General features: G+C 43.5%; 1 protein-coding gene across 1 annotated transcript in view; it reads right to left on the reverse strand.

Moving 5' to 3' along the window:
• Positions 1 to 21,075, reverse strand: part of EP300 (EP300 lysine acetyltransferase) — a 108,744-nt gene extending 87,669 nt beyond the window's left edge. The window contains exon 1 of the mRNA XM_077452555.1: positions 20,347 to 21,075. Coding sequence (XP_077308681.1) covers positions 20,347 to 20,434 — 88 coding nt within the window. The 5' untranslated portion in view covers positions 20,435 to 21,075. The remainder of the gene's footprint in view (positions 1 to 20,346) is intronic.
• Between the last annotated feature and the right edge of the window lie 4,285 nt (positions 21,076 to 25,360).

Raw genomic sequence — 25,360 nt, forward strand, 5'->3', positions numbered from 1 at the left:
GAAGGAAAATTTAATTTACCACCTTCTTGGTTGTTATATGCAACTACGACACGACACACTATAGTAGCTTAGAGTAATTCTGAGTAGACCATGTCCTCAATGCCTTTGTTCAATCTGATCAGAGGCTGCAACCTCGAAAAGGGTTTTATATCACAATGTTATGCCATGCTACTTCTAGTAGTTTCTGAAAAAAACACCCTTTACGAAAGTTGGCAAAGTGAGAAGAGGATGTTGGGTCGCACGACTGACTGTTGTATATCCTTTGAGGGTGTACTACACTCCCCACAGATTATATACCATTGGCCTGGTGTACACGTCAATCCACCTACTGTGGAGGTGCCTAAAACTGCACTCCTAGTCGAGGGGGTGGGGGGGGACACTTTGAACGTTTCAAGTGTCTCTCCCAAACCATGCTTGTTTGATGGATGAATACAAATGGGACAATCGCACTAGAGAGGAGATTGGTACAACTCCATTTCTAGCTTGCAAGTCAATGTTACATTGGAGGTCAGAACACCCTCCCACAGTTGGGTAATGGACTGCAGCCACTGATAATACCTTGCAGATGAAAGATCATATATCTGAGTCCCCACTCGCCTACCGTAAGAAGGGTCAAGCAGCGGAACAGCCGATATAATTGTTATTGTGTAGGGAATCACCGGCTGAAACAGCCGATATCTGAATAATGCCTGTAGCTGCAGGCATCATTCAGATATCCCTGCACAAAGTCAAGGACGTCATATGGCGGCCAACAGGAAGTGGTTAAAACGCATTATTATTTTTTTTAACACAAAAGTTGTCCATTTATACAATATTTCTAACACATAGCATGTACATACCAAAAAGGACACCCCAAAATAGATTCTCCTACTCCTCCTGAGTATGGCGATACCACATGTGTGAGACTTCCACAGCCTGGCCACATACAGAGGCTGAGTATACCCGAGCATCACCAAGTGTGGCAGGGTACTGCAGGGAATTACTGAGCATGGATGTGACTACAATTGTCACAGAGCAGCACTGTGGGCACTACAGTTCAAGCCCACATCGCTGCTGCCATCCGCTCTCTCCCCCTCATTTCACACTGTACCAAATTGGTAAACAGAGGAGTCATTTGATGGAGCGATCACGTGGTAAATGGCCGCTATCAGCGGCCATTTACCATGATGCGCCAGGTCCTCTGGACCCGTGCAGAAGTGAATGCATAAGCGAGTAGCGCCAGCATATGAAAATGGAGGCCAAACCGCACATGAGGTATTGCAGCTATCGGTAGAGCGAGAGCAAGAATTCTAGCCCTAGACCTCCTCTGTAACACAATAAATGTTGACTGTGGAGATCAAGGGTAAAAGTTTGTCGCCATTCCGCGAGCAGGCGTGACATGTTGGGTATCAATTTACTCGGCGCAACATTATCTTTCACAATATATATAAAAAATGTGCTAACTCTACTATTAAAAAAACAAGACATTTTTTCACCAAAAATTGTGCTTGTAAGATTGCTGCACAAATACGGTGTGAACAGAAAGTATTGCAACGACCACAATTTTACTCTTCAGGATGTTAGAGCAAGTCGATTTAAAAAATCAAGTCCTCATCTTTTCCAAATATGCAGCAGCTGAAAAAAAATCATGGATGTGAACGTGTCCCATAGGAAACCACATAAATGAACTGTAGTGTGTTTCTGCAAAAAACAGAGGTGTGACCCAGGCCTGAGATGTTTAGTAACATAATGGGGTTAAAACTAAAAAACTAAAATTAGTACAAAAAGAGCAAATAATCGCTAGTGTAAGGGGTTCATTTTTTACTATGGTACAGTGAAAGTAATATTTACAGTAGCAATTTTCTCTTTATGTACTATAAAGGGCTGATTTTAGTTGTTTTTTTTAACCCCATTATGTTACTGCCCGATTAATCGATTAAGAAAATAGTAATCACTTAATTTCATAATCGATTCGTTGTTTCGGCCCCAATTTAAATCAACTTGATTTAAATCATAATTTTAAAAGAACAACCATCATCTCTGTCCTACGTGAGGTCCTCCTCTAACCCGCTGTTGACTCACCAACAGTCCCATTCACTTTAATGGGACAGTTGGTGATGCGGCAGTGACAAAACAAGGTGGAGGAATGTTGCCACAGCAGGTGAGTGGATGCCCGATAACAGGCGCTGCCACGATGGATCTGAAAAAAAAACAGATGCTCTTTAAAATGTAAGGACATATTCTTGCTGGTAGTTAGAAGCTTTAATATTTGCAAACAAAATTAAGGATTCCCATTTAGAATAAGCTGTCAGGTTAGTAAAACAGCGATATCAGAACCGATTTAATCATAGTTTGTAATATACATAGATTTCCAAACAATGGGATAAAGGAATATTACCGAACTTTGTTTCATCTCGTGGTTAATGTGAAATTGTGGCAGTGCATCAATGCAGTGCACGTTATCTCAGCTTGCATTCATTGAATGAGTTTACAAAAAATGTAACTATTGCAGAATATAGAGCCTCATGCTACATAACTAAGAGTAAGTGTAGATTATAGATAGATATCTCTAAGTTTTTTGGCCAAGTGTATCCTGCATTTTCGGTATCAAAATTTCCATTCGGTGCACCTCTACTCAGAAAAGGCACCCAAAGCTATTTTCTAGCCAACGTTCACTGATTAGGGCTTACCATTGACCCCACTGTTGCAAAATACTTAAAAGAACTATCCAGAGATCACATAAAAAAGATCTAAAAGTCAATTAACCTATTGCCACCCATGTTATAGCTGAATGGCGGCTACAGCGTGGGCTTACGTCACCGGGAGGGCGTCTTGACATCCGTCCATGATATCGCTTCAATTTGCATTGCCAAGTCTGAGGGACTCGGCTCGTCACAGATCAGGGTAAAAGGGCCAAATTACAGCGCCCCTTTACCACGTGATCAGCCATGTCCAATGGCAGCTGATCAGATGTTAATTTATTGAATAAAAACAATGGCACTTGCATATTTAAAAAGCATCAATCTCACAAGTGAAATAGCCTGCCAACTGTAGACAAATAGTGTCCCGCATTTCCTGGAACGCACAAGGACATCAACACGTTGCTTCACCTTATACATTTCGTCCCAAGTGACGCCGCCTGGGGCATGGGCGCCATGCTATACCATCGCAAAATATATACGCAAATCAGGCCAGGCCTCATTCTGAGTTCAGGACTTGCAAATTAGACAATTGTAGTGGAGACTCGATTTCAATCCAGGAAATGTGCCTCACATCTAAGTAGATCCCCAATTCATTGAATCCAGAATTATTTAACTGTTAAAACAGTTTAAAGTGCAATAAACGTCTCCACATTTGAAACCATTACCCTTATTGCATAAAAGTTATAATTGAGCTAGTTCACACTTAGGTTGCCCTGGCGGACAGAAGTCTGAATATCTCTTATGTGGGGACACCCAAAATATGCTGCTGCCCTCTAATGGATGAAAATCAAACTACCACCATCTAGAGCAGGGATATGCAATTAGCGGACCTCCAGCTGTTGCAAAACTTCAAGTCCCATCATGCCTCTGCCACTGGGTGTCATGCTTGTGGCTGTCAGAGTCTTGCTATGCCTCATGGGACTTGTAGTTCTGCAACAGCTGGAGGTCCGCTAATTGCATATCCCTGATATGGAGGATAAATACCAAAATGTAAAAACCACTATAAAACTGCAATACGGAGCACCAAAATCAGAAACGGGACTAAAAAAAGAATGCCTAGCCATAATAGTAATGATGATCCCTCCAACACAAAAATTAAATTCCAAAAATTATATTTAATATTCAAATGGACTAGACCGGAAGTCCACCAAATCTTATGTGGGGACACCACGGAGGATAAAAATCAATGATTTTTTTTAACCTGTTTTTTTTTATTCAAATTGTTTTATTTTTTTGTTTTTTTTTTGATAAAAATAAAAGGCTTTTGGAGTAAAAAGCTATTTAAAGAAAAATCTTTTTCTATTTAAGCTACATTAATAATGGTTTATTCCACATGAAATGGAGCATAGTTATGTAGCATGAGGCTGCATATTCTGCAATATTTACACCTTCTGTAAACTCATTCAACAAATCCAAGCTCTGTAAACTGAGATAACATGCACCGCATCGAGTCATTCAATTTCACAGTAACCATGAAATAAAACAAAGTTCAGGAATATTCCCTTATCCCATTTTTTTTGCAAATCTATGTACACTACAAACTGATTGAATTGGTTATAATATCATTGTTTTACTAACCTGACAGTTTATTGTTCTAAATAGGAAACCTTAATTTTGTTTGCAATTTTTAAAGAAACTACCAGCAAAAATAAGTCCTTACATTTAGGCTGCTTTCACACTGGGGCGGTATTCAGGCGTTACAGCGCTAAAAATAGCGCCTGTGTAACGCCTGAAAAAAACCGGCCCCTTTAACTCCAGTGTGAAAGCCGGAGGGCTTTCACACTGGAGCGATGCGCTGGCAGGACGGTGAAAAAAGTCCTGCTAGCCGCATCTTTGCAGCGGTGAAGGAGCGGTGTATTCACCGCTCCTAAACCGCTCGTACCCATTGAAATCAATGGGACACCGCGGCAATACCGCCGGCAAAGCGCCGCTGCAGCAGCGCTTTGCGGGCGGGTTTAACCCCTTTTCGGCCGCTAGCGGGGGTTAAAACCACCCCGCTAGCGCCCGCACACCGCCGCTAAAACGACGGTAAAGCGCCGCTAAAAATAGTGGCACTTTACCGCCGACGCCGCTCCCGCTGCAGTGTGAAAGCAGCCTTAAAGAGCACCTGTCATTTCAGATCCATCATGGAAGCGCCCGTTAGCGGGCATCAACTCACCTTGTTCTTCACTGCTGCATCACCAGCCGTTCCATTAAAGTTGACTGTTGACTGTCATGAGCTGCGATGTCTCTCCCACGCATGAGTCGCCAGTTACGGAACAGCTACTGAAGAAACCGCACCAGTGGCCAGTTTCTTCTGTGCGCCAATGACGTCAGCAGCAGCACACATGCTGAATATCTCCAAGTTTAGGAGATATTCACAGTAAGTGGTATAACAGAGTTTACAACCACTTTAAGGAAATGCAAAAACTAGACTATTGCCATCTAGAGGATAAATATAGAAATGTATAGTTAAAACACCTATATAAACTCCAACATGAAGCAAAGATTAAAGGGGTTCTTCACCCTAAAGGGGAAGTTCCGCTAATCTGATCCCTCCCCCCCTTCGGTGCCACAATCCGCACCTTTCAGGTGGGAGGGGGGGTGCAGTTACCTGGATAATCCAGGTAACTGCACCCACTTCCGGCCAGACCGCCGCAGACCCCCGCCCCCCCCCCCCCCTTGTGTTCTGGGAAAAACACAGTTCCCAGAGACACAGCGGGGGACCATAAGAGACACGTAGCGCGACTCGCGAATGCGCAGTAGGGAACCGGGCAGTGAAGCCGTCATGCTTCACTTCCCGATTCCCTGACAGAGGATGGCGGCGGTGGCAGCAGCGAGACGAGCGATAGCTCGTCATCTGCCGCCGACATCGCTGGACCCTGGGACAGGTAAGTGTGATTTTATTAAAAGTCAGCAGCTGCAATATTAGTAGCTGCTGGCTTTTAAAGCGGAGGTCCACCCTAAAGTGGACCTTCCGCTCATCGGAACCCTCCCCCCCTCCGGTGCCACAATCGGCACCTTTCAGGGGGGAGGGGGGTGCAGTTACCTGGATAATCCAGGTAACTGCACCCACTTCCGGGATAGCTCTCTGCGGAAAGGTTCCGCAAGTGCCCGCCCCTTCCCGCAAGTGCCCCGCTGCCTGCTGGGAAACACAGATCCCAGAGGCAGCGGGGAGCGTCCTTATTGCGCAGTGCGATTCGCGCATGCGCAGTAGGGAACCGGGAAATGAAGGCGAAAGGCTCCATTTCCTGATTCCCATACCCAAGATGGCGGCGGCAGGACCCGACAGGCGACCTAGAGATCGGCTTCGGGTGCCGACATCGCGGGCACGCTGGACAGGTAAGTGTCACTATTTTAAAAGTCAGCAGCTGCAGTATTTGTAGCTGCTGGCTTTTAAAAAAAAAAACACGGAGTCCCGGTGGACTCCCGCTTTAATATTTTTTTTTTTTTTATAGGTGCAGCTCCTCTTTAAAACTCAGAATACAAACTTAATCTAACTCATTTTACAAAAACAAGAGTCATGAAGAGACTTTATATATCAAAATAGATACATCTCGAAAGCACACATTATATGGATAATGAATGCGAGTCTTATAGTAAATCATTCTGATTAATAAATATGGGTCACACCATTCATTCCCATAACTTAGCCAGAACAAGAACATTATCCATATGGAGTTGTCAATAAAATGCAACATCTACATTTAATCCATAACCATTTCTAATTTGGAGATTGCCCTTATTAGAGAACTTCCCCTCCAATGTGGGTATATTTATAACCCCCCCCCCCCCCCCCCCCCCAAAAAAAAAAAAAAAAATGGTATCGGAGAGGTCCCTTTTGGGTTTGATATCACAATGCTTAGAGACCAAGTGGCTCCTGAACCCCTTCCTATTATTTATATGTTCACATATAGGGGTCGCTTGGTCCTGCCCATGTATTGTAAGCCACAGGGGCACTGGAGTAGGTAAACAATGCCCTCTGTGGAACATGTAATGAAGGATTTAATTTTTAAAGCATAGGAGGTACTCATTGATATAAAAGCATCAGATCTCCCGTTTCTACATCCATAAAAGGAAAATGCCTGCCATCTATTACATTGATAAAAACCAGTGGAAAAAAAAAAAAAAAAAAAAAAAAAAGAGCTCCTTATTTAGGTGCATTATGTAGATTAGGTGCCACCCCATTTCTCAAAGAGGGCACCCCTTTAACCGCTTGCTTACTGGGCACTTAAACCCACCTCCAGTCCAGACCAATTTTCAGCACTGATGCACTTTGAATGACAATTGTGGTCATACAACACTGTACCCAAATGAAATTATTATTTTTGCCCCACAAATAGAGCTTTCTTTTGGTGGTATGTGATCATCTTTTTGTAAAAAAATAAAAAAAAATTATAACACAATATGAAAAAAAATGAAACAGGTAATTTTTCTCCTTCATTGATGTACACTGATGAGGCAGCACTGATAGGCACCGATAGGTGGCAGTGATGGGCACCGATCAACACTGCTAGGTGGCACTGGTGGGACAGAGGCGGCAGAATTACCTCTTCCTCTTCGGGTCCAATGTCCCATAAGCCAGTGATTGGCTTTTTTTCTCCTCACACTATCAGCGTGAGGAGGGGAAAAAAAAATAAAAAATAAATAAAGACTACCAAGCTTTTGTTTACATCATGTGATCAACTGTCATTGGCTGACAGCTGATCACGTGGTAAGGGGCCATAATCAGCCCCTTACTCAGATCTGTGATCACAGAGTCTCAGTGATTGATCACAGCGCGCATGCATCACCTGGCAATAGTGGGTACATTTCTATATCATGTACATAGCTTTCTCCAATGGCTGTTATTAATGCTCATCTTTTTGCCTTAGGTTTTGGGGGTATTATTGTAATTTAATCCAGGTGTCATTATACAATCTGCCCTTACATAGAAAAGATGGGGAGGCTGTTCATTGGTAATTTTTACAGTTCATAGACTATGTTTGATTTCTATGCCACTGGATGGTATCTGCAGGCCCTCCTTCCTCCATCCTAGGTGGCCAGTTTCCAAATGGTCATCGGGAGTGCATCTACTTCCTGACTGCACAAGGTGGTGGAGGCGTGGTCCAACTGGGACCTTTGGGAGGAGAGGGAGTTTGCCTGGTTACTGTCTGTTGGCACGGTTATGCTGGCATGATGTGCATTAGAGCTGCAACTAATGATTAATCAACTGTCAACTAATCTAGCGATTATTTTTTCCACTATAACAATTATTTTTATTTTATTTTATTACTTAATCTAGTGTTGATTAGCTAATTAATCCTTTGCATAAAAAAAACACTAATTATATATATATATATATATATATATATATATATATATATATATATATATATATATATATATATATATATATATATATATATATATATATATATATATATATATATATATACACACACACATACATACATACATACATACATACATACACACACACACACACACATACAGTACAGACCAAAAGTTTGGACACACCTTCTCATTCAAAGAGTTTTCTTTATTTTCATGACTATGAAAATTGTAGATGCACACTGAAGGCATCAAAACTATGAATTAACACATGTCCAATTATATACTGAACAAAAAAGTGTGAAACAACTGAAAATTTGTCTTATATTCCAAGTTCTTCAAAGTAGCCACCCTTTGCTTTGATTACTGCTCCACACACTCTTGGCATTCTGTTGATGAACTTCAAGAGGTAGTCACCTGAAATGGTTTTCACTTCACAGGTGTGCCCTGTCAGGTTTAATAAGTGGGATTTCAAGCCTTATAAATGGGGTTGGGACCATCAGTTGTGTTGTGCAGGAGGTGGATACAGTACACAGCTGATAGTCCTACTGAATAGACTGTTAGACTTTGTATTATGGCAAGAAAAAAGCAGCCAAGTAAAGAAAAACGAGTGGCCATCATTACTTTAAGAAATGAAGGTCAGTCAGTCCGAACAATTGGGAAAACTTTGAAAATGTCCCCAAGTGCAGTGGCAAAAACCATTAAAGCACTACAAAGAAACTGGCTCACATGAGGACCGCCCCAGGAAAGGAAGACCAAGAGTCACCTCTGCTGCGGACGATAAGTTCATCCGAGTCACCAGCCTCAGAAATCGCAGGTTAACAGCAGCTCAGATTAGAGAACAGGTCAATGCCACACAGAGTTCTAGCAGCAGACACATCTCTAGAACAACTGTTAAGAGGAGAGGAGACTGTGTGAATCAGGCCTTCATAGTAAAATAGCTGCTAGGAAACCACTGCTGAGGACAGGCAACAAGCAGAAGAGACTTGTTTGGGCTAAAGAACACAAGGAATGGACATTAGACCAGTGGAAATCTGTGCTTTGGTCTGATGAGTACAAGTTTGAGATCTTTGGTTCCAACCACCGTGTCTTTGTGCGACGCAGAAGAGGTGAACGGATAGACTCTACATGCCTGGTTCCCACCATGAAGCATGGAGGAGGTGTGATGGTGTGGGGGTGCTTTGCTGGTGACACTGTTGGGGATTTATTCAAAATTTAAAGGCATACTGAACCAGCATGGCTACCACAGCATCTTGCAGCGGCATGCTATTCCATCCGCTTTGCGTTTAGTTGGACCATCATTTATTTTTCAAATAGGACAATGAGCCCAAACACACCTCCAGGCTGTGTAAGGGCTATTTGACCAAGAAGGAGAGTGATGGGGTGCTGCACCAGATGACCTGGCCTCCACAGTCACCGGACCTGAACCCAATCGAGATGGTTTGGGGTGAGCTGGACAGCAGAGTGAAGGCAAAAGGGCCAACAAGTGCTAAGCATCTCTGGGAACTCCTTCAAGACTGTTGGAAAGCCATTTCAGGTGACTACCTCTTGAAGCTCATCAACAGAATGCCAAGAGTGTGCGGAGCAGTAATCAAAGCAAAAGGTGACTACTTTGAAGAACCTAGAATATAAGACATATTTTCAGTTGTTTCACTTTTTTGTTCAGTATATAATTGGACGTGTATTAATTCATAGTTTTGATGCCTTCAGTGTGAATCTACAATTTTCACAGTCATGGAAATAAAGAAAGCTCTTTGAATGAGAAGGTGTGTCCAAACTTTTGGTGTGTGTGTGTGTGTGTATACACACACACACGTGTGAATGTAGTTATATTCTTTTATCTTACTTTTTTTGTTCTGTTTTTATTTTCGGTTAAAAAGTTAATGAATGTTTATAATTTATATATTTTTACAAATGCCTCTTTTTTTTTTAAGGGGGGGCAGTGTCGGTGTTTTTTTTTTTTTTTTTACAATTTTTTTTATCATTATTTATTACAGGTTTTTTTCTTTTTTTTTTTTTTTTTTTTTTAATCAGCCCTGTTTGGGGGCTATGGTGAGATCTCCGTCTGACATTTGAGACAGGGAAAGTGACTAGGGACATAGATACCCCCAGTCCCTTTCTCTGTAGCCTCCGCTGCACTGATAATGAATGGAGAGAAGACAGCGGCTTCTCTTCATTCATTAACTGAGACAACATCGTAATCACAGGAGGTTACAATGTTTCAGTTATGTGAATGGACAGATTCAGTGGTCACTGACTGTCCATTTAGAAAACTAAGGAGCCGGCTTAACCAGCTCCTACCTCCGCTCTCCATCCTGAGATACCGAGGGGGCGTCAGCACGGAGGGGGACATGGAGCAGCATGGAGAAGGAAGGATGGGGACTGGAGGAGGATAGGGAACAGTCAGCGGTGATCATGTGAGGGAGAGAAGCACCACGCTGAAAGCCGCGGTGGGGGGTGAATATATCTCTTCTGTCTGTTATTCTTAGTGGATTAGATATTTTGCTCCCTAATCATATACTTTTTTTTCTTTTTCTATATTTACCACTGCGATAGATAGAATAAATTGCCTTAAAAAGTAATTTTAAAGAATGTTTGTTCCATTTTCTAATTGTTAGTGGGGGCAAATCAATGTTCATTTTTAACCACAGCAATGGGAAAATTTGGAAATTGAAAATTTCCTTTGACCAAGAAGTTTTCTGACAGTGTATGTGGTTTTCATTCAGAAATTTCATTCACTTTAAAAAACAGAATGTTAAAAACAAGTGAAAATTTCAAAACAGCATTCTTTCATTCACTGAATGTACCAAGATTTTTTCGTCTGAATATTCTTGTCTGAAAATTGATTAGTGTGGTCAGCATAAGGCTCAGTACACACCTATGCAGTTCGCTTTTGATTTGTTTCTGCAGTGCGGTTTGATTTTTGCACACGTGATTTTGCTGCGATTTGCGTTTTTGCATCTTTTTAGGCCAATTTGTTGGGTAGATTAAAAAAACAAAAAAACACAAATTGCTGTAAAAATTCATCATGTTTTTCTGTAGCTTCTCCATTGAAGTATATTGAACCAAACAAAAAAAAAAAAAAAAGCACAGTTTTGCGTTAAAGAGGAAGTAAACCCTGATGAGTTTACTTCCTCTTTCATTCCCTGCAAAGGCAAAGCATAATGGACTACTATGCATCGCATAGTAGTCCATTATGTGTCACTTACCTGACACAGGAGCCAGCGAAGTCGCTGCTGTCCCCTGTAGTCCGCCGCATCCATCTTGTTGGTGGGGTCTCGCAGCTCCGACGCTGTCATTCGGCGAAGCCGCAATGACGTCACTCCCGCGCATGCGCACGGGAGCCTACACGCGCGGCAGCTCCGTCGCTGAGAATGCCGCGCTCAGTGCGTCGCTGTCTACGGCGCATGCGCCGTAGACAGCGGTGCCGTTTTCGGGCAAATATCTCCTAAACCATATATGTTTAGGAGATATTGATCGGACCTACAGGTAAGCCTTAATCTAGGCTTACCTGTAGGTCAAAGTGGTTTGTAAGGGTTTACAACCACTTTAAACTGTGAAAGCAATATTTACAATAGTGATTTTCTTTTTTTGTACTATAAAGGGCTCATTTTAGTTTTTTTTAACCCCATTATGTTACTAGCCGATCAATTATGAAAATAGTAATCGATTAGTTGTTCCAATGTAGCTCTGGCTGTATGTTTAGGGTTGTTGACCTGCTGGAAGATGAACCTCCCAGTCTCTTGATAATATTGCTAAGCTTGAAAAAATTTTGTCCCCCTGGATTAAAAAGTATCTACCACCAGGACTTAATTCACTCCTCTTACCTTGAGATCGCTTGATAGTCACCCTCATTACTACTATATGATCCATAACATCATCGATTATTCTGATGATCCCTCCTCCCCCCCTCTCTTACTTTACATTAAACGCTTTAATTCCATTTTATACTGTTAAACCATATAGTAGATTATAGATTTATATTTATTAATATAGGTAAAGTTACATAAGACATACTTGGGATAGCCGGGATCATTGTCCATCCATATGGGACAAACCAGGCCAATAGCTGGAACCTGGCCCCGTTTGGATGGACTCCTTTCCTGACGGTCCCTAGATAGATGATCTGTCATAAATAGACAATACTTTGTTTAATCAATCTTTATAAATATTGTACTATTGTTCTTCTAGTTTAATCTTAACCTCACCAAGTATTGTACTAACAATAATAATTATAATTTGAAAAGTACAGAAAAGTTTGCACATACTCATATACCTCATCTTTAAGAAATGAATTATTTGCACTCTTATATGTTTGAGAAGTTTCTCTATTCATATTATATATCATATTTTATTGTAAAATATGTACTAATAATATGTACTGTATTATCTTCAATAAAATGTTTAAAAAGGAACCTCCCAGTCTCAAGTCCTTTGCAGACTTAGGGTCCTTTCACACGGGGCGGATCAGTGCTGATCCGCCCCGTGGATATCCATTTGCTCAGCGGGGATCACTCCGTCGATCCCCACTGAGCAGAGAAATGACAGGTCAGTCTCTGCACACTGCGCAGGGACAGACCTGTCACAGCGCCGCTCTCCCCTATGGGAGATCGGATGACGACGGGCCGCAGTGTCCGTTGTCACCTGATCCGATGACGGATGGAAAAATAGCTTTTTCCTCCGTCACACTTTTTCGGATCGGAGCAGGTCAGATGTCAGCGGACATGTCCCCGCTGACATCCGACGCTCCATAGAGGTCTATGGAGCATCCGTTCAGGTCCGCCTGAAAAACTGACAGGCGGATCCGTCAGTGTGAAAGGGGCCTAAAAGGTTTTTTTCTAAGATTGCCCTGTATTTGGCTCCATCCTTGTAGTTCTCAATCAACTACCACGGCACTGTGGTAGTTCATGGATTCTTCCCATCAGAGTGTACTGAGGTGCGAGCAGATAGACAGACAGACAGGGCTGCAGGAGTTCAGCATGCCATCGGTGATCTACTGGTCGCTAATGCAATGCTTTACAGGCTTCTACAACAAAAAGTAATAAATGCACATTTTCTTTACCTGCAAAAAAATAATGTGCATTTATTATTTTTTGTAAAAAGGTGAGCTTATCCTCTATATTAAAAAAAAAAAAAAAAAAAAAATTTCAATAAATATATATGATGTCAATAGTACCAAATACCATTAACAAACAGTATTTACTATAGACCTTTTAAAGAGGAAGTAAACCCTGATGGGTTTACTTCCTCTTTTTTTCCCTGCAAAGGTAAAGCATAATGGACTACTATGCATCGCATAGTAGCTCATTATGTGTCACTTACCTGACACAGGAGCCAGCGAAGTCGCCGCTGATCCCTGTAGTCCGCCGCATCCATCTTGCTGGTGGCGTCTCGCAGCTCCGACCAATGACAGCGGCGAAGCCGCGATGACGTCACTCCCGTGCACGGGAGTCGCGTCTCGCAGCTCCGCCGCTGCCATTCGGCGAAGCCGCGATGACGTCACTCCCGCGCATGCGCACGGGAGTCGACAAATTAGGCAAATCCATTCTTGGACTTGCCGCATTTAGTGCGCCTGCGCGCCGCTGTCTACGGCGCATGCGCCGTAGACAGCGGTGCCCATTTTCGGGCAAATATCTCCTAAACCATATAGGTTTAGGAGATATTGCTTGGACCTACAGGTAAGCCTTAATCTAGGCTTACCTGTAGGTCAAAGTGGTTTGAAGGGGTTTACTTCCTCTTTAAAAGCGGTTGCCCAAAATGAAAAAATAAATAAAAAATTATAAATATATCCTGTAAGACAGGGGTGCGCAAACTTGTTTCAAAGAGGGCCAGATTTGATGACGTGAACATGCGTGAGGGCCGACCATTTTGCCTGACATTCTCTGAACCATTAAAATTAAATGCAAATTAACTAATACACTGCCCAACAATAATTCTCTTGCCTTTTTGGCTGTGTGGGGTGAAGAGTCTAAGGATGAGCTTGGGGGTGTTATTTGGATATACAGTATTTATCGGTGTAGAACACACACCTTCACTTTAGAGGGAAGTTTTAGGAAAATAATTTAATTTAAAATAAAGAACTGTGAAGCAAAATAAGGGTCAGTGCCCATCAATGCAGCCTCACCATTGACATGAATGCAGCCTGATCAATGCCCCTCTGCAGCCTCGGAGGGGGTGGAACGAGCGTCAGATTACATACAGGAGAATCTCCCATTTACTCAGTGGCCTCTTTAATACAAAGTCCCGCCTTCTATGATAGACAGAACAGTCATCCAACGCCAGCCAAGGAGACGGGACTTCCGATTATAGAACCACCGAGAAAACAGGACAGCCTATATGTAATCTGTCGTCACTCATCCTGCCCCCTCCCAGAATAAATAATTATATATATTAGAGCTGCACAATTAATCGTCAAGAATCGTTATCGCAATCTTGACTAGTGTTTCACAATTCTTTCTATGCAAAGAATTCTTTATGCTCTTCTGAAGCCACAGCCACCAAAAGAAAGGGAGAGAAAAACTGGGCAGTCTGCCAAGAATCACAACATTCTTTATCACTTGAACTTAAAGCGGAGGTCCACCCTAAAGTGGACCTTCCGCTCATTGGAATCCTCCCCCCTCCGGCGCCACAATTGGCACCTTTCAGGGGGGTGCAGGTACCTGTACAGTACAGGTATCTGCACCCACTTCCGGGATAGCTCTCTGCGGAAAGGGGCGTAGATTACGCCCCTTTCCGAAAGTCCCCCGCTGCCTGCTGGGAAACACACAGATCCCGGAGGCAGCGGGTCCATCCTTATTGCGCAGTAGGGAACCGGGAAATTAAGCCTCCACTTCCTGACTCCCATACCCAAGATGGCGGCGGCAGCACCCGAGAGATCGGCTTCGGGTGCCGACAACGCGGGCGTGCTGGGCGGGTAAGTGTCCTTATTTTAAAAGTCAGCAGCTGCAGTATTTGTAGCTGCTGGCATTTATAATAAAAAAAAAAAAAAAAAAAAAAACGGCGGAACTCCCAGCGGACTACCGCTTTAAAGAGGGATTCCACCTACAAAAAAAAAAAAGAAAAAAATATTAAAAGCCAGCAGCTATAAATACTACAGCTCCTGACTTTTAATAAATGGACACTCACCTGTCCCGGGTTCCAGCGATGCCGGCAGCCGAGGCCGATCGATCGCTCGGCTCTCGGCTGCTGCCGCCACCATTCTAGGTGAGGGAATCAGGAAGTGAAGTGAAGTGAAGTGAAGTGAATCGGCTTCACTTCCCGGGTCCCTACTGCGCGAGTCGCGCAGCGCAATAGGAATTGTCCGCGCTGTCTCTGAGACCGTGTGTGTCCCAGCAGACAGCGTAGACTCCCATGGGAGTCTATGTCCGGAAGTGGGTGTAAATACCTGTCTGACAGGTATCTCCACCCCCTCCCCCCTGAAAGGAGCCAATTGTGACTTCGGAGGGGGGGAGGGTTCCGAACAGCGGAAGTTCCACTTTAGGATGGAACCCCGCTTTAAGTGTAAGCATTGTTTGTCAATGGAATAGACTGTGTGTAAGTGAAAAAAGTTTAACCACTTAGAGGAAGTAAACCCTGATGGGTTTGTTTCCCTGCAAAGGTAAAGCATAATGCAGAATCTACGCCCCTTTCCGAAAGTCCCCCGCTGCCTGCTGGGAAACACACAGATCCCAGAGGCAGCGGGTCCATCCTTATTGCACAGCGCGACTCGCGCATGCGCAGTAGGGAACCGGGAAATGAAGCCGAAAGGCTCCACTTCCTGATTCCCATACCCAAGATGGCGGCGGCAGCATCCGAGAGACAAAAGAGAGATCGGCTTCGGGTGCCGACATCGCGGGCACGCTGGACAGGTAAGTGTCACTATTTTAAAAGTAAGCAGCTGCAGTATTTGTAGCTGCTGGCTTTAAAAAAAATAAAAATAAAAAAAAAAAAAAAAACACATGCGGACTCCCGGCGGACTCCCGCTTTAAGATTATACCCTTAGGACTAAAATGGCATTTTAGTTTTAGTCTCAGGAAATTGTTTTAGTCATATTTAGGCGACTAAATATCCAGTACATTTTAGTCGACTAAAACTCATTTTAGTCATCTAAAATCTAATGGGCAGAGTTCATTTGTAATGCATTATTTCTCTACAATTTCCAAACTCATACTGCTGGAGTGAAAATCTAATATGTTATTTATGGTATTGGAGGTATGAACATGTACTACAGACCAGTGTTAATTTTGACATCAAATTTTAATTTAGTTTTAGTCTTAGTCTTGACTAAAATGCCATTTTAGTTATCTCAATTGTTTTAGTTTTAGTCGTATTTTAGTCGACTAAAATGGTATTAATGTTAGTAGACTAAAAATGTTTTAGTCGACTATATTAACACTGGTTCCCACAAATAGAGCTTTCTTTTTTGTAGCATTTGATCAATGCTGGGGTTATTTTTTATTTTTTTAGGCACCTTGGCTGAGGTGATAATCAGCGCAGACCCCTGATCGGCTCTTCTCTACTTGCGTCTGTCAGATGCGAGTGAGGAAGAGCCGATAAACTGTTCTTCCTGTTTATACTGATCAGCTGTGATTGGACACGGCTGATCGCATGGTAAAGAGCCTCTGTCAAAGTCTCTTTACCGAGATTGGTGTAGCGTTGTGTCAGATTGACACGCCGCATGTACCAGCAGTTGTCCTGAAAGACGCCATAGAACATTCAAGTCAGGATAACTGAACCAAGAAGTCGGCACTGCGATAATCACGGGCAGTGAAACAAATTCCCCCGATGCGCGGCTGCAGAGATCGGGAAATGTCTCACTGCCTGTGATTAGCGCCGTGCAGTGCCGGCTTCCTGGCGGGCTCTGTACGTGGGCTGTGCGAACAAGCCGGAGCTCACCCTTAGTCATGAGACCCAATGCCCCATTGCTGTTCTTCCCTGCCAACCCCCCCCCCCCCCCCCACACCTGACAGCAATGCAGGAGCTATGATTTTACAGGCTTATGATTGGCAAGCCTGTAAATGCAGTAAAAGAACGACAACGGGGCTGCCAGCAGGGACAATGCTGGATCAAAAGTGGTGTCAAGTGTTCAGGGGCCAGAAGAAATGTTATGAGAATGTTTTTACCTCAATGCAGGGAATGCATTATGTATATTATTTTTTTAGATGCTATCCACCATCCCATTTGTTTCACTGTTTTCTAATGAAGTATTGTGACAATCATATACCCTTTGACTTTTATATTTTACTTGTATATTCATTACCTTTTACATTTCTGATGTTTGTAATTGTTTTGTAGCAATGATGAAGGGGCTTTATTCTGTTTTTTTGGCACTTTCATTGGATTGTATGTGTGTGGATTCTCAACTCTGGGTCCTTTCCGTGTTCCTGGGGGTGGGTCCCCATCTTTTGGGAAGTTGCCAACCGGAGCAAGTGAGTCCAGTGACAATTTGTGACTTAGACAATCTGAAACCAGTGCCCCATCTGTTCTTGTACTTGAACCTGTACATATTTTCATTAATGGGTTGTCTATATGGCGAGATCAATGAGTTATCATCTTGGGTATGCAAAAATACCGCATGTTACAACTGTGCTTTATATACCAATAGATAGATCAACCAAAGATAGGCGGAGCAATGCAACCACATCACAAAGTGTTGGAAAAACTTGAATTGGTAGAGAGGGTACTTTTAAGGTGCCTAAACGAATAAAACTAGAATATGAAGTAAAAAAAACTTTTGTTGGACATAGGTTAAAAAAAGATGTAACAATCTTGATGAGAAAACCTCAAAAAAAAAAAAAAAGGTGTTTGCTAACTCTAAATTATTTTCACTGCTAGCCCCTCTATTAGAGGCTGGCATACCACACTATCCAAGTCCTTTGTAAAAACGGCCGCTCTAAATACCTCTTTAGAGCTTTCTTGAGGCCAGTCACATTACTCGCAGCCACTTTACAGCTCCAAGACATCGCTTCTGCGGGAGGGGCCATGATCTCCCCTCTGACATCAGCCAAGGAGATCACGTAACCTCCCACAGAAGTGATGTCTCGAAACTGTAAAGTGGCTGCGAGTCACGTGACTGGCCTGAAGATCGCTCTAAAGAGGACAGCTATGTCTGACGGGACGTACTTTGACCACGGTGCTCAGGGCTGAGTATGCCTGGTTATCAGGGTCAGTTTAGAGGAGGGGCATCCATGGAAGCAGTTTCCCATGGTATAGGCTCCTCGTGGAACAGGAAACACAGCAAGAGCCACTAGCACTATTGGTGGGAGGAACCCCTTTGAGAGCCCCATCACTTATCAGAAAGCCCTTCGCCACCTTATATATATATATATATATATATATATATATATATATATATATATAAAAAAAAAAAAGTATAGCCAAAAGTTATTTTGGCTGTACTTCTATAGATCACAAGAGTGCAGTTCGTTGTGAACTCCTGTGGTCCATTTTAAACTGGCAAAGGGCTGAAGCAAGGTGTCAGCTGATGTCACAGAGCCAGTCCAAGCTCTGAAAAGATCCGATCATATGATCAGGATCTGCCCAGAAGCCTGGCTTATGCTCTGCGATCCACTAAGAGCCTGGGCCAGCCTCTCCCGCCCCCTCCACAGCCCTGTACTCCAGTGAGGGCTGGAGAGGCAGAGCAGAGATTTGTGACTGACAGTCCCTGACTCTTTGCTCACAGAATGCTGTGCTGCATCTACCTAGGTGAGCATACTTTTTTTAAATCCTATACTTCTTTTTAAGCCAGTATCAGGTCCACAGCAGCTGGATTTAACCACTTGTCCACCATGACGTTCATAAATGTACCTTCTAACACCAGTGGTTAAATTCCCAGGCCAACTATTCAAACACATGTTCTAAAGGATTAAAATGTAGTAAAGACCCCCAAAGATCGGAATGCAAAGAAATTCACCTATAGAAAATATAGCAGTCTCAATTTTGTATGCCATATAATAATTACGCAACCCTTTCCAACAATCTGTAAAATAATGGTGCAGCCATTTACATCAAAACTTAAAGTGACACTGTAGCCACAATAAAAAAATGACATATGAAACAGCCTGTCACTAGAATTACCAGAGCAGTCTTAGTTTTTCTGAGTCTGACCTGTAACAGTATTACCTGGTGATCCGGACAGAAAGTCTGTTATTTTTCAGTTTCCTTTACCAGAGGATGTCCAGTAAAAAAGTGGCAGTGGCCAGATAGCAGTGATATTTCAAGACAAGTACAGTTTTTTGGGATTTTTTTTTTTGTTATTTTAATACAGGAGTCCGATGACAGGGTCACGTTAATAAGGGACACGAACAGACACAGGACAATGAAAATGTCCCTTAATGGCTGTGGACACTAGTGAGTGAAATAGGTGTGCGGTGTCAGTATTGCAGTACAGATGTCTGGAAGGGGTCAGATATGCTTTATTGCTACATTCACATATAATGACAAAAATCTAAAGCAGAGAAAAGGGAAAGTTACAATAACCCACAATAGAAGAGAGTCCAGTTCTATGAGAGGCTGGTCTGGGCCATGAATCATGTGTTACAAGCAGCTGGTCAGGGCTGATCACACAGGTCCAGAATCTGCTCTCAGTACTGAGCTTTTGCTGAAAACAGAGGTAGAATCCCCAGTGAAAAGGATTATGCACTACAAATACCACTGTTATAAAAGACATACCTGGCTCTGAATAACTGAAAAAGCACACATCATGGAAGATTTGGTTAGGGAATCCATTAGATCCCTAACAAAACTGCCACTGCAAAGCCAAATGACAGTGTCATGCTCCCTCCATTGATTGCCTTTCATTTTGAGAAAAAACTAACTGGGAAGATTAACAAAAACAAAGCATTCTCCTTGATGGCCTAGTAATACTGAGACAAAATGACTACAAAGAAACCGCACTTCTGAAATCTCAGAGATGCAGGATCAAACATTGATGTTTTCATTCAGTTGTACAGATAATGCCCAATCATTTATAAATATGGGTGATCAATTATAAAAAACAAAATCCTTATGGTATGAACAGAAATAAGCCTGACATAGCACTTGTCATATGTGGAGACTTTAGAAGCTGTGCAAACAGACAGATCCACTGAACATCAGATATGAAGGCATTGTGGGCAATGTATCAAAACTCAACTGGGAATAGGAACCAATCAGCTTCCATCTCACATTTTCATAGAATAACTGAAAAAGCAGAAACTAGAAGCTGATTGGTTGCCATACACATCTGCTGCAGATTTGATATATTACTCATTGTAAATTTCATGTCATATACTATGTACTAGATGTATATATAGAGTAATCGTGTGCAAGGCCTGTAATCACCCCCCCCCCCCCCCCCACACACAAAAAAAAGATGTTCATCGGTCAATATTACCTGGCCCATCACTGGAAGACAGAGCAGGAGAAGACATCTTGGGCTTCTTGGCCGAAGGAGGCCCAGAATCGAGCAGATTTTCGGCCATGACGTTTTCTTGCGATCAGCACTCCAGATCCCTAGAAACAGCCTTCCATTGAGCACCATGTATTCCCGGACAGAGCGGATTCTATGTGCAGTTCATCGATGAGAGAGGCCTCATTAAGAGAAGGACGGGCTCGGCTTTTGTCAGCGCGATCCTGAGGCCAGGCGATGTCCCCCCTTCACGTAGATTAATAGCTGAGACGAAGATGGCACATCACCATTCCGCGGATGGCTCCCTGGGGTCTATGATGGTGACAGAGCTGAACACGGCGCTGCACAGTAGCGGCTCATCCTCCGGCTCCCGTCCCCGCTCACTGATTGCATCGTCCAATCGCCAGGGGAAGTTCTGTGCCTGCAATCTGGGGGCCTTACATGGCTTCAATGTAGGAGGATGGCCAGAAGAGGGAGAAGGATCGCTCCCAGGGACGATGGCAGTCCCAGGACTTACCGCAGGAGAATGGCGCTCTGCAATCTCCCCCGGCCTCTCTTCTCTCAGATTTCGGCTCCGAGGTGGATTAGAATAACCCACGCGTGCTGTTCTGTTAATCTTTCGTGAGTGGAAAGGCGCCGCAGTACGTATACATATCAAGCCCGGAAACCATCCCTCACACACAAACAAAATGGCGGCTGTTGTTTCTTCCTGCAACTGTGTGTAGCTTGGGCACTAGGGGCCGGAAACGACGTCACGGCAGAGCAAGGGAAGGGACCTTCCCCCCTCACCGTGGGCCGGGCATCCAAAGTTAGCCGGGCTTGTGCCTTTGGTGCTAATTGGTCATTCCCAACAATAGAAGCGGGCGGTTTGGGGGATTTATGAAAAAAGCACGTGACTTGAAGCCGGAAGCTTTATTAGGGGGCTCTGGGGCTTCCTCATAGGATTGAGGCTTCTCTTTTTAGGGCCCAGTCACACCACAGTGCAATTTTCTGTAATGCATATGATATCCCTTGAGTGCTAGGCTGCAAACAACGTAAAATTCGGTGTATTTGTGTGCCTGAAATGTCCAGGTGCTTCATACAGCCACCTATAGACACGACTGGCTGTATGAGCTTTATAGCAGGATTTGTGGAAAGCAACATTTAGTGTACAGACATATTCACCTGAGTGGAAAGTCTTTGTTCTGGAAGTACGTATGTACGCCAGTACTAATGTACAATAGTCATCTGTATAGGTGCCTGGAATGCCAGGCATGAAAATATACTCAATGTTATGGCCTAATACAACCATGTTCACGAGTAAGGATGAGCTCTGGCGTGTTCGCACAGAGCCCGCCAGGAAGTCGGCACTGTGCTAAGCACAGGCAGTGAGACATTGCCCCGATGCACAGCTGCAGAGATCGGGAAATGTCTCACTGCCTGTGATTAGCGCAGTGCAGTGCCAGCTTCCTGGCGGGCTCTGTACGTGGGCTGTGCGAACACGCCAGAGCTCATCCTTATTTATGAGTAGGGATGAGCTCAGGCGTGTTCGCATGGAACACGTGCAGAGCCCGCCAGGAAGTCAGCGCTGCGCTAATCACAGGCAGTGAGACATTGCCCCGATGTGCAGCTGCAGAGATCGGCAATGTCTCACTGCCTGTGATTAGCACATCGCTGCGTCGACTTCCTGGCGGGCTCTGCGCGTGTTCCATGCGAACACGCCTGAGCTCATCTCTATTCATGAGACCTAATGCCCCATTCACTCCAGCTTGAAGTCTGAAGCTACAAAACGTTTGAGGGGAAAAAAATCCATTATTCTCTATGGAGATAGTTCACATCTCCACTCCAAGTTGCCTGTAGCTCAAACAAGTTCTGGACCCTTTTTTGTCGCTCGAATCGGGCTGATTTGGGCATTTTTGGAGCACAGTCACCCAGGAAGCAGATGAAAAAATCTAAAAACATAGCAACAAATGATGAAAAAAATGATAATTTTTCCTATTGGCAAATAAAAAAAACGCTGCAGTTCAAAAACGCTCAAAACCGCTACGCTCAGGTGTGAATGGGGCATAAGAGTAATTTTACACAGGCATTATCCATTCAGTCATGTTTTTCCTTTAAAAAAAGTGGATTTGGTTTACGCATATGTTCTCAGTTCAGTTTAAAGCAAAAATACAACTAGGTCATAAACAAAAGACCACTCGTTTTTGGATATATTTTTTTTCTATTTGCTTTGTACCTTTTCAAGTGTATAAATGTGTACTTCCATGCTAACGCCACTGCGGCAAGGTACATCACTTCCGCATCTGGATCAGCCCCCCCCCCCCGCTGCCTTCTGGGACATGTGTGTGTATGTGTCCCAGAAGACAATGGGGCCCTTCAGACAGCACAGTGCAACAGGAAACCAGCAGTGAAGCCTGAATGCTTCACTGCCAGTTTCCCTTACTTGCAATGGCAGTGCCTGCACCCAAGCCGAAACGGCTTCAGGGATCCGAAATCACAGGATCCCTAAACAGGTAAATGTCCTTTAAATTAAAAGTCAGCAGCTACAGTATCTCACAAAAACGTGTACACCCCTCACATTTTTGTAAATATTTTATTATACCTTTTTATGTGACAACACTGAAGAAATTACACTTTGCTACAATGTAAAGTAGTGAGTGTACAGCTTGTATAACAGTGTAAATTTGCTGTCCCCTCAAAATAACTCAACACACAGCCATTAATGTCTAAACCGCAACAAAAGTGAGTACACCCCTAAGTGAAAATGTCCAAATTGAGCCCAAAGTGTCAATACTTTGTGGATGTTAGAGACCTTGCACTCCTCCACCTTCCTTTTGAGGATGCCCCACAGATGCTCAATAGGTTTTAGGTCTGGAGACATGCTTGGCCAGTCCACCATCTTTACCTTTAGCTTATTTAGCAAGGCAGTGGTTATCTTGTTGGTTTGTTTGGAGTCATTATCTCATTGGAATACTGCCCTGCGGCCCGGTCTCCAAAGTGAGGGGATCATGCTCTGCTTCACTACGTCACAGTTAGGGTTGTCCTGATACCACTTCTTTAAGACCCAGTACAAGTACTGATACTTTTTTAATGTTATGTGACAGTTTTCAAAGAACAATACAGATTAGGTGTCACTGATGTGCAGCACTGATAGGTGGCACTGATTAAGCAGCACTGATGAGCTCTGATAGGATTAGGTGGCACTGATGGGTACTGATATGCAGCACTGCCTGATGGGCACTGATAGATGGCATTGATGGGCAGCACTTATGGGCATCGGGCACTGATAGGTGGCATTTATGGGCACTGATGGGCAGGCACTGAAATGCCATAAGAGGAAAGGCTACCTGTGATGCCCATCTTGGTACTCCTTGCACTCAGCCACATAAAAGCAGCAGCGGCCATCTTGTTACACACAGCCTGATCTATATGGGCTGGGTGTAACAAGACGTCCGCTGCTGGCTTACTGCAGCCAAGTGCAGGGTGTACCAAGATGGGCGTCAGTATGTCCAACTGCTGACGTCAACACAGAGCATCCATTCCATTGTTCCGCCCGCTGACTTCCGAGTGTGCCGGTTCGCCTAATCTCTCCCAGGTATCAGATCAGGCATCAGGAGCATTTGTGAGAGTAAAAGTACTAGTATCGGTATCATGACAACACTAGTCACAGTACATGTTGGCATTCATGGTTCCCTCAATGAACTGTTCTCCCAGTGCTGGCAGCACTCATGCAGCACCAGACCATGATACTCCCACCACCATGCTTGACTGTAGGCAAGACACACTTGTCTTTGTACTCCTCACCTGGTTGCCACCACACACGCTTGACACCATCTGAACCAAATACATTTATCTTGGTCTCATCAGACCACAGGACATGGTTTCAGTAATCCATGTCCTTAGTCTGCTTGTATTCAACAACTGTTTGTGGGCTTTCTTGTGCATCATCTTTAGAAGAGGCTTCCTTCTGGGATGACAGCCATGCAGGCCAATTTGATGCCGTGTGCGGCGTATGGTCTGAACACTGACAGGCTAACCCCACCCCTTCAACCTCTGCAGCAATGCTGGCAGCACTCATAAATATATTTCCCAAAGACAACCTTTGGATATGACACTGAGCACTTGCACTCAACTTCTTTTGTCAACTATGGCAAGGCCTGTTCTGATCGGAACCTGTCCTGTTAAACTGCTGTATGATCTTGGCCACCATGCTGCAGCTCAGTTTTAGGGTCTTGGCAATATTCTTATAGCCTAGGCCATCTTTATGTAGAGCAACAATTCATTTTTTCAAGAAAAGAACAGAACAAAAGTCTGGATGGCTGCACTCCAATGAAATAAAAATTCTTTATTGATATTCATATAACAAGGATAAAAACCTCTAACGCGCTTCACACTGTCAAGGCAGGTGCTTACTCATACCTAGGTTTTTAAAAAACTGACAAGACATATACAGTGTCTCACAAAAGTGAGTACACCCCTCACATTTTTGTAAATATTTTATTCTATCTTTTCATGTGACAACACTGAAGAAATTACACTTTGCTAGAATGTAAAGTAGGGAGTTTACAGCTTGTATAACAGTGTAAATTTGCTGTCCCCTCAAAATAACTCAACACACAGCCATTAATGTCTAAACCACTGGCAACAAAAGTGAGTACACCCCTAACTGAAAATGTCCAAATTGGGCCCAATTAGCCATTTTCCCTCCCCGGTGTCATGTGACTCGTTAGTGTTACAAGGTGTCAGGTGTGAATGGAGAGCAGGTGTGTTAAATTTGATGTTATCGCTCTCACTTTCTCATACTGGTCACTGGAAGTTCTTTTTTTAATTCAATTCCTTTTTTTAATTTAAGTTAAAGCTGGAGTCCGCCGTTTTTTTTTTTTTTTTTAAAGCCAGCAGCTACAAATACTGCAGCTGCTGACTTTTAAAATAATGACACTTACCCGCCCAGCGCGCCCGCAATGTCGGCACCCGAAGCCGATCTCTCGATCGTCTCTCGGGTGCTGCCGCCGCCATCTTG

Source organism: Lithobates pipiens, unplaced genomic scaffold, assembly GCF_037356315.1.
Source record: "Lithobates pipiens isolate NorthernLeopardFrog02 unplaced genomic scaffold, aLitPip1_a1.2 Scaffold_23, whole genome shotgun sequence".
Classification (NCBI taxonomy): Eukaryota; Metazoa; Chordata; class Amphibia; order Anura; family Ranidae; genus Lithobates; species Lithobates pipiens.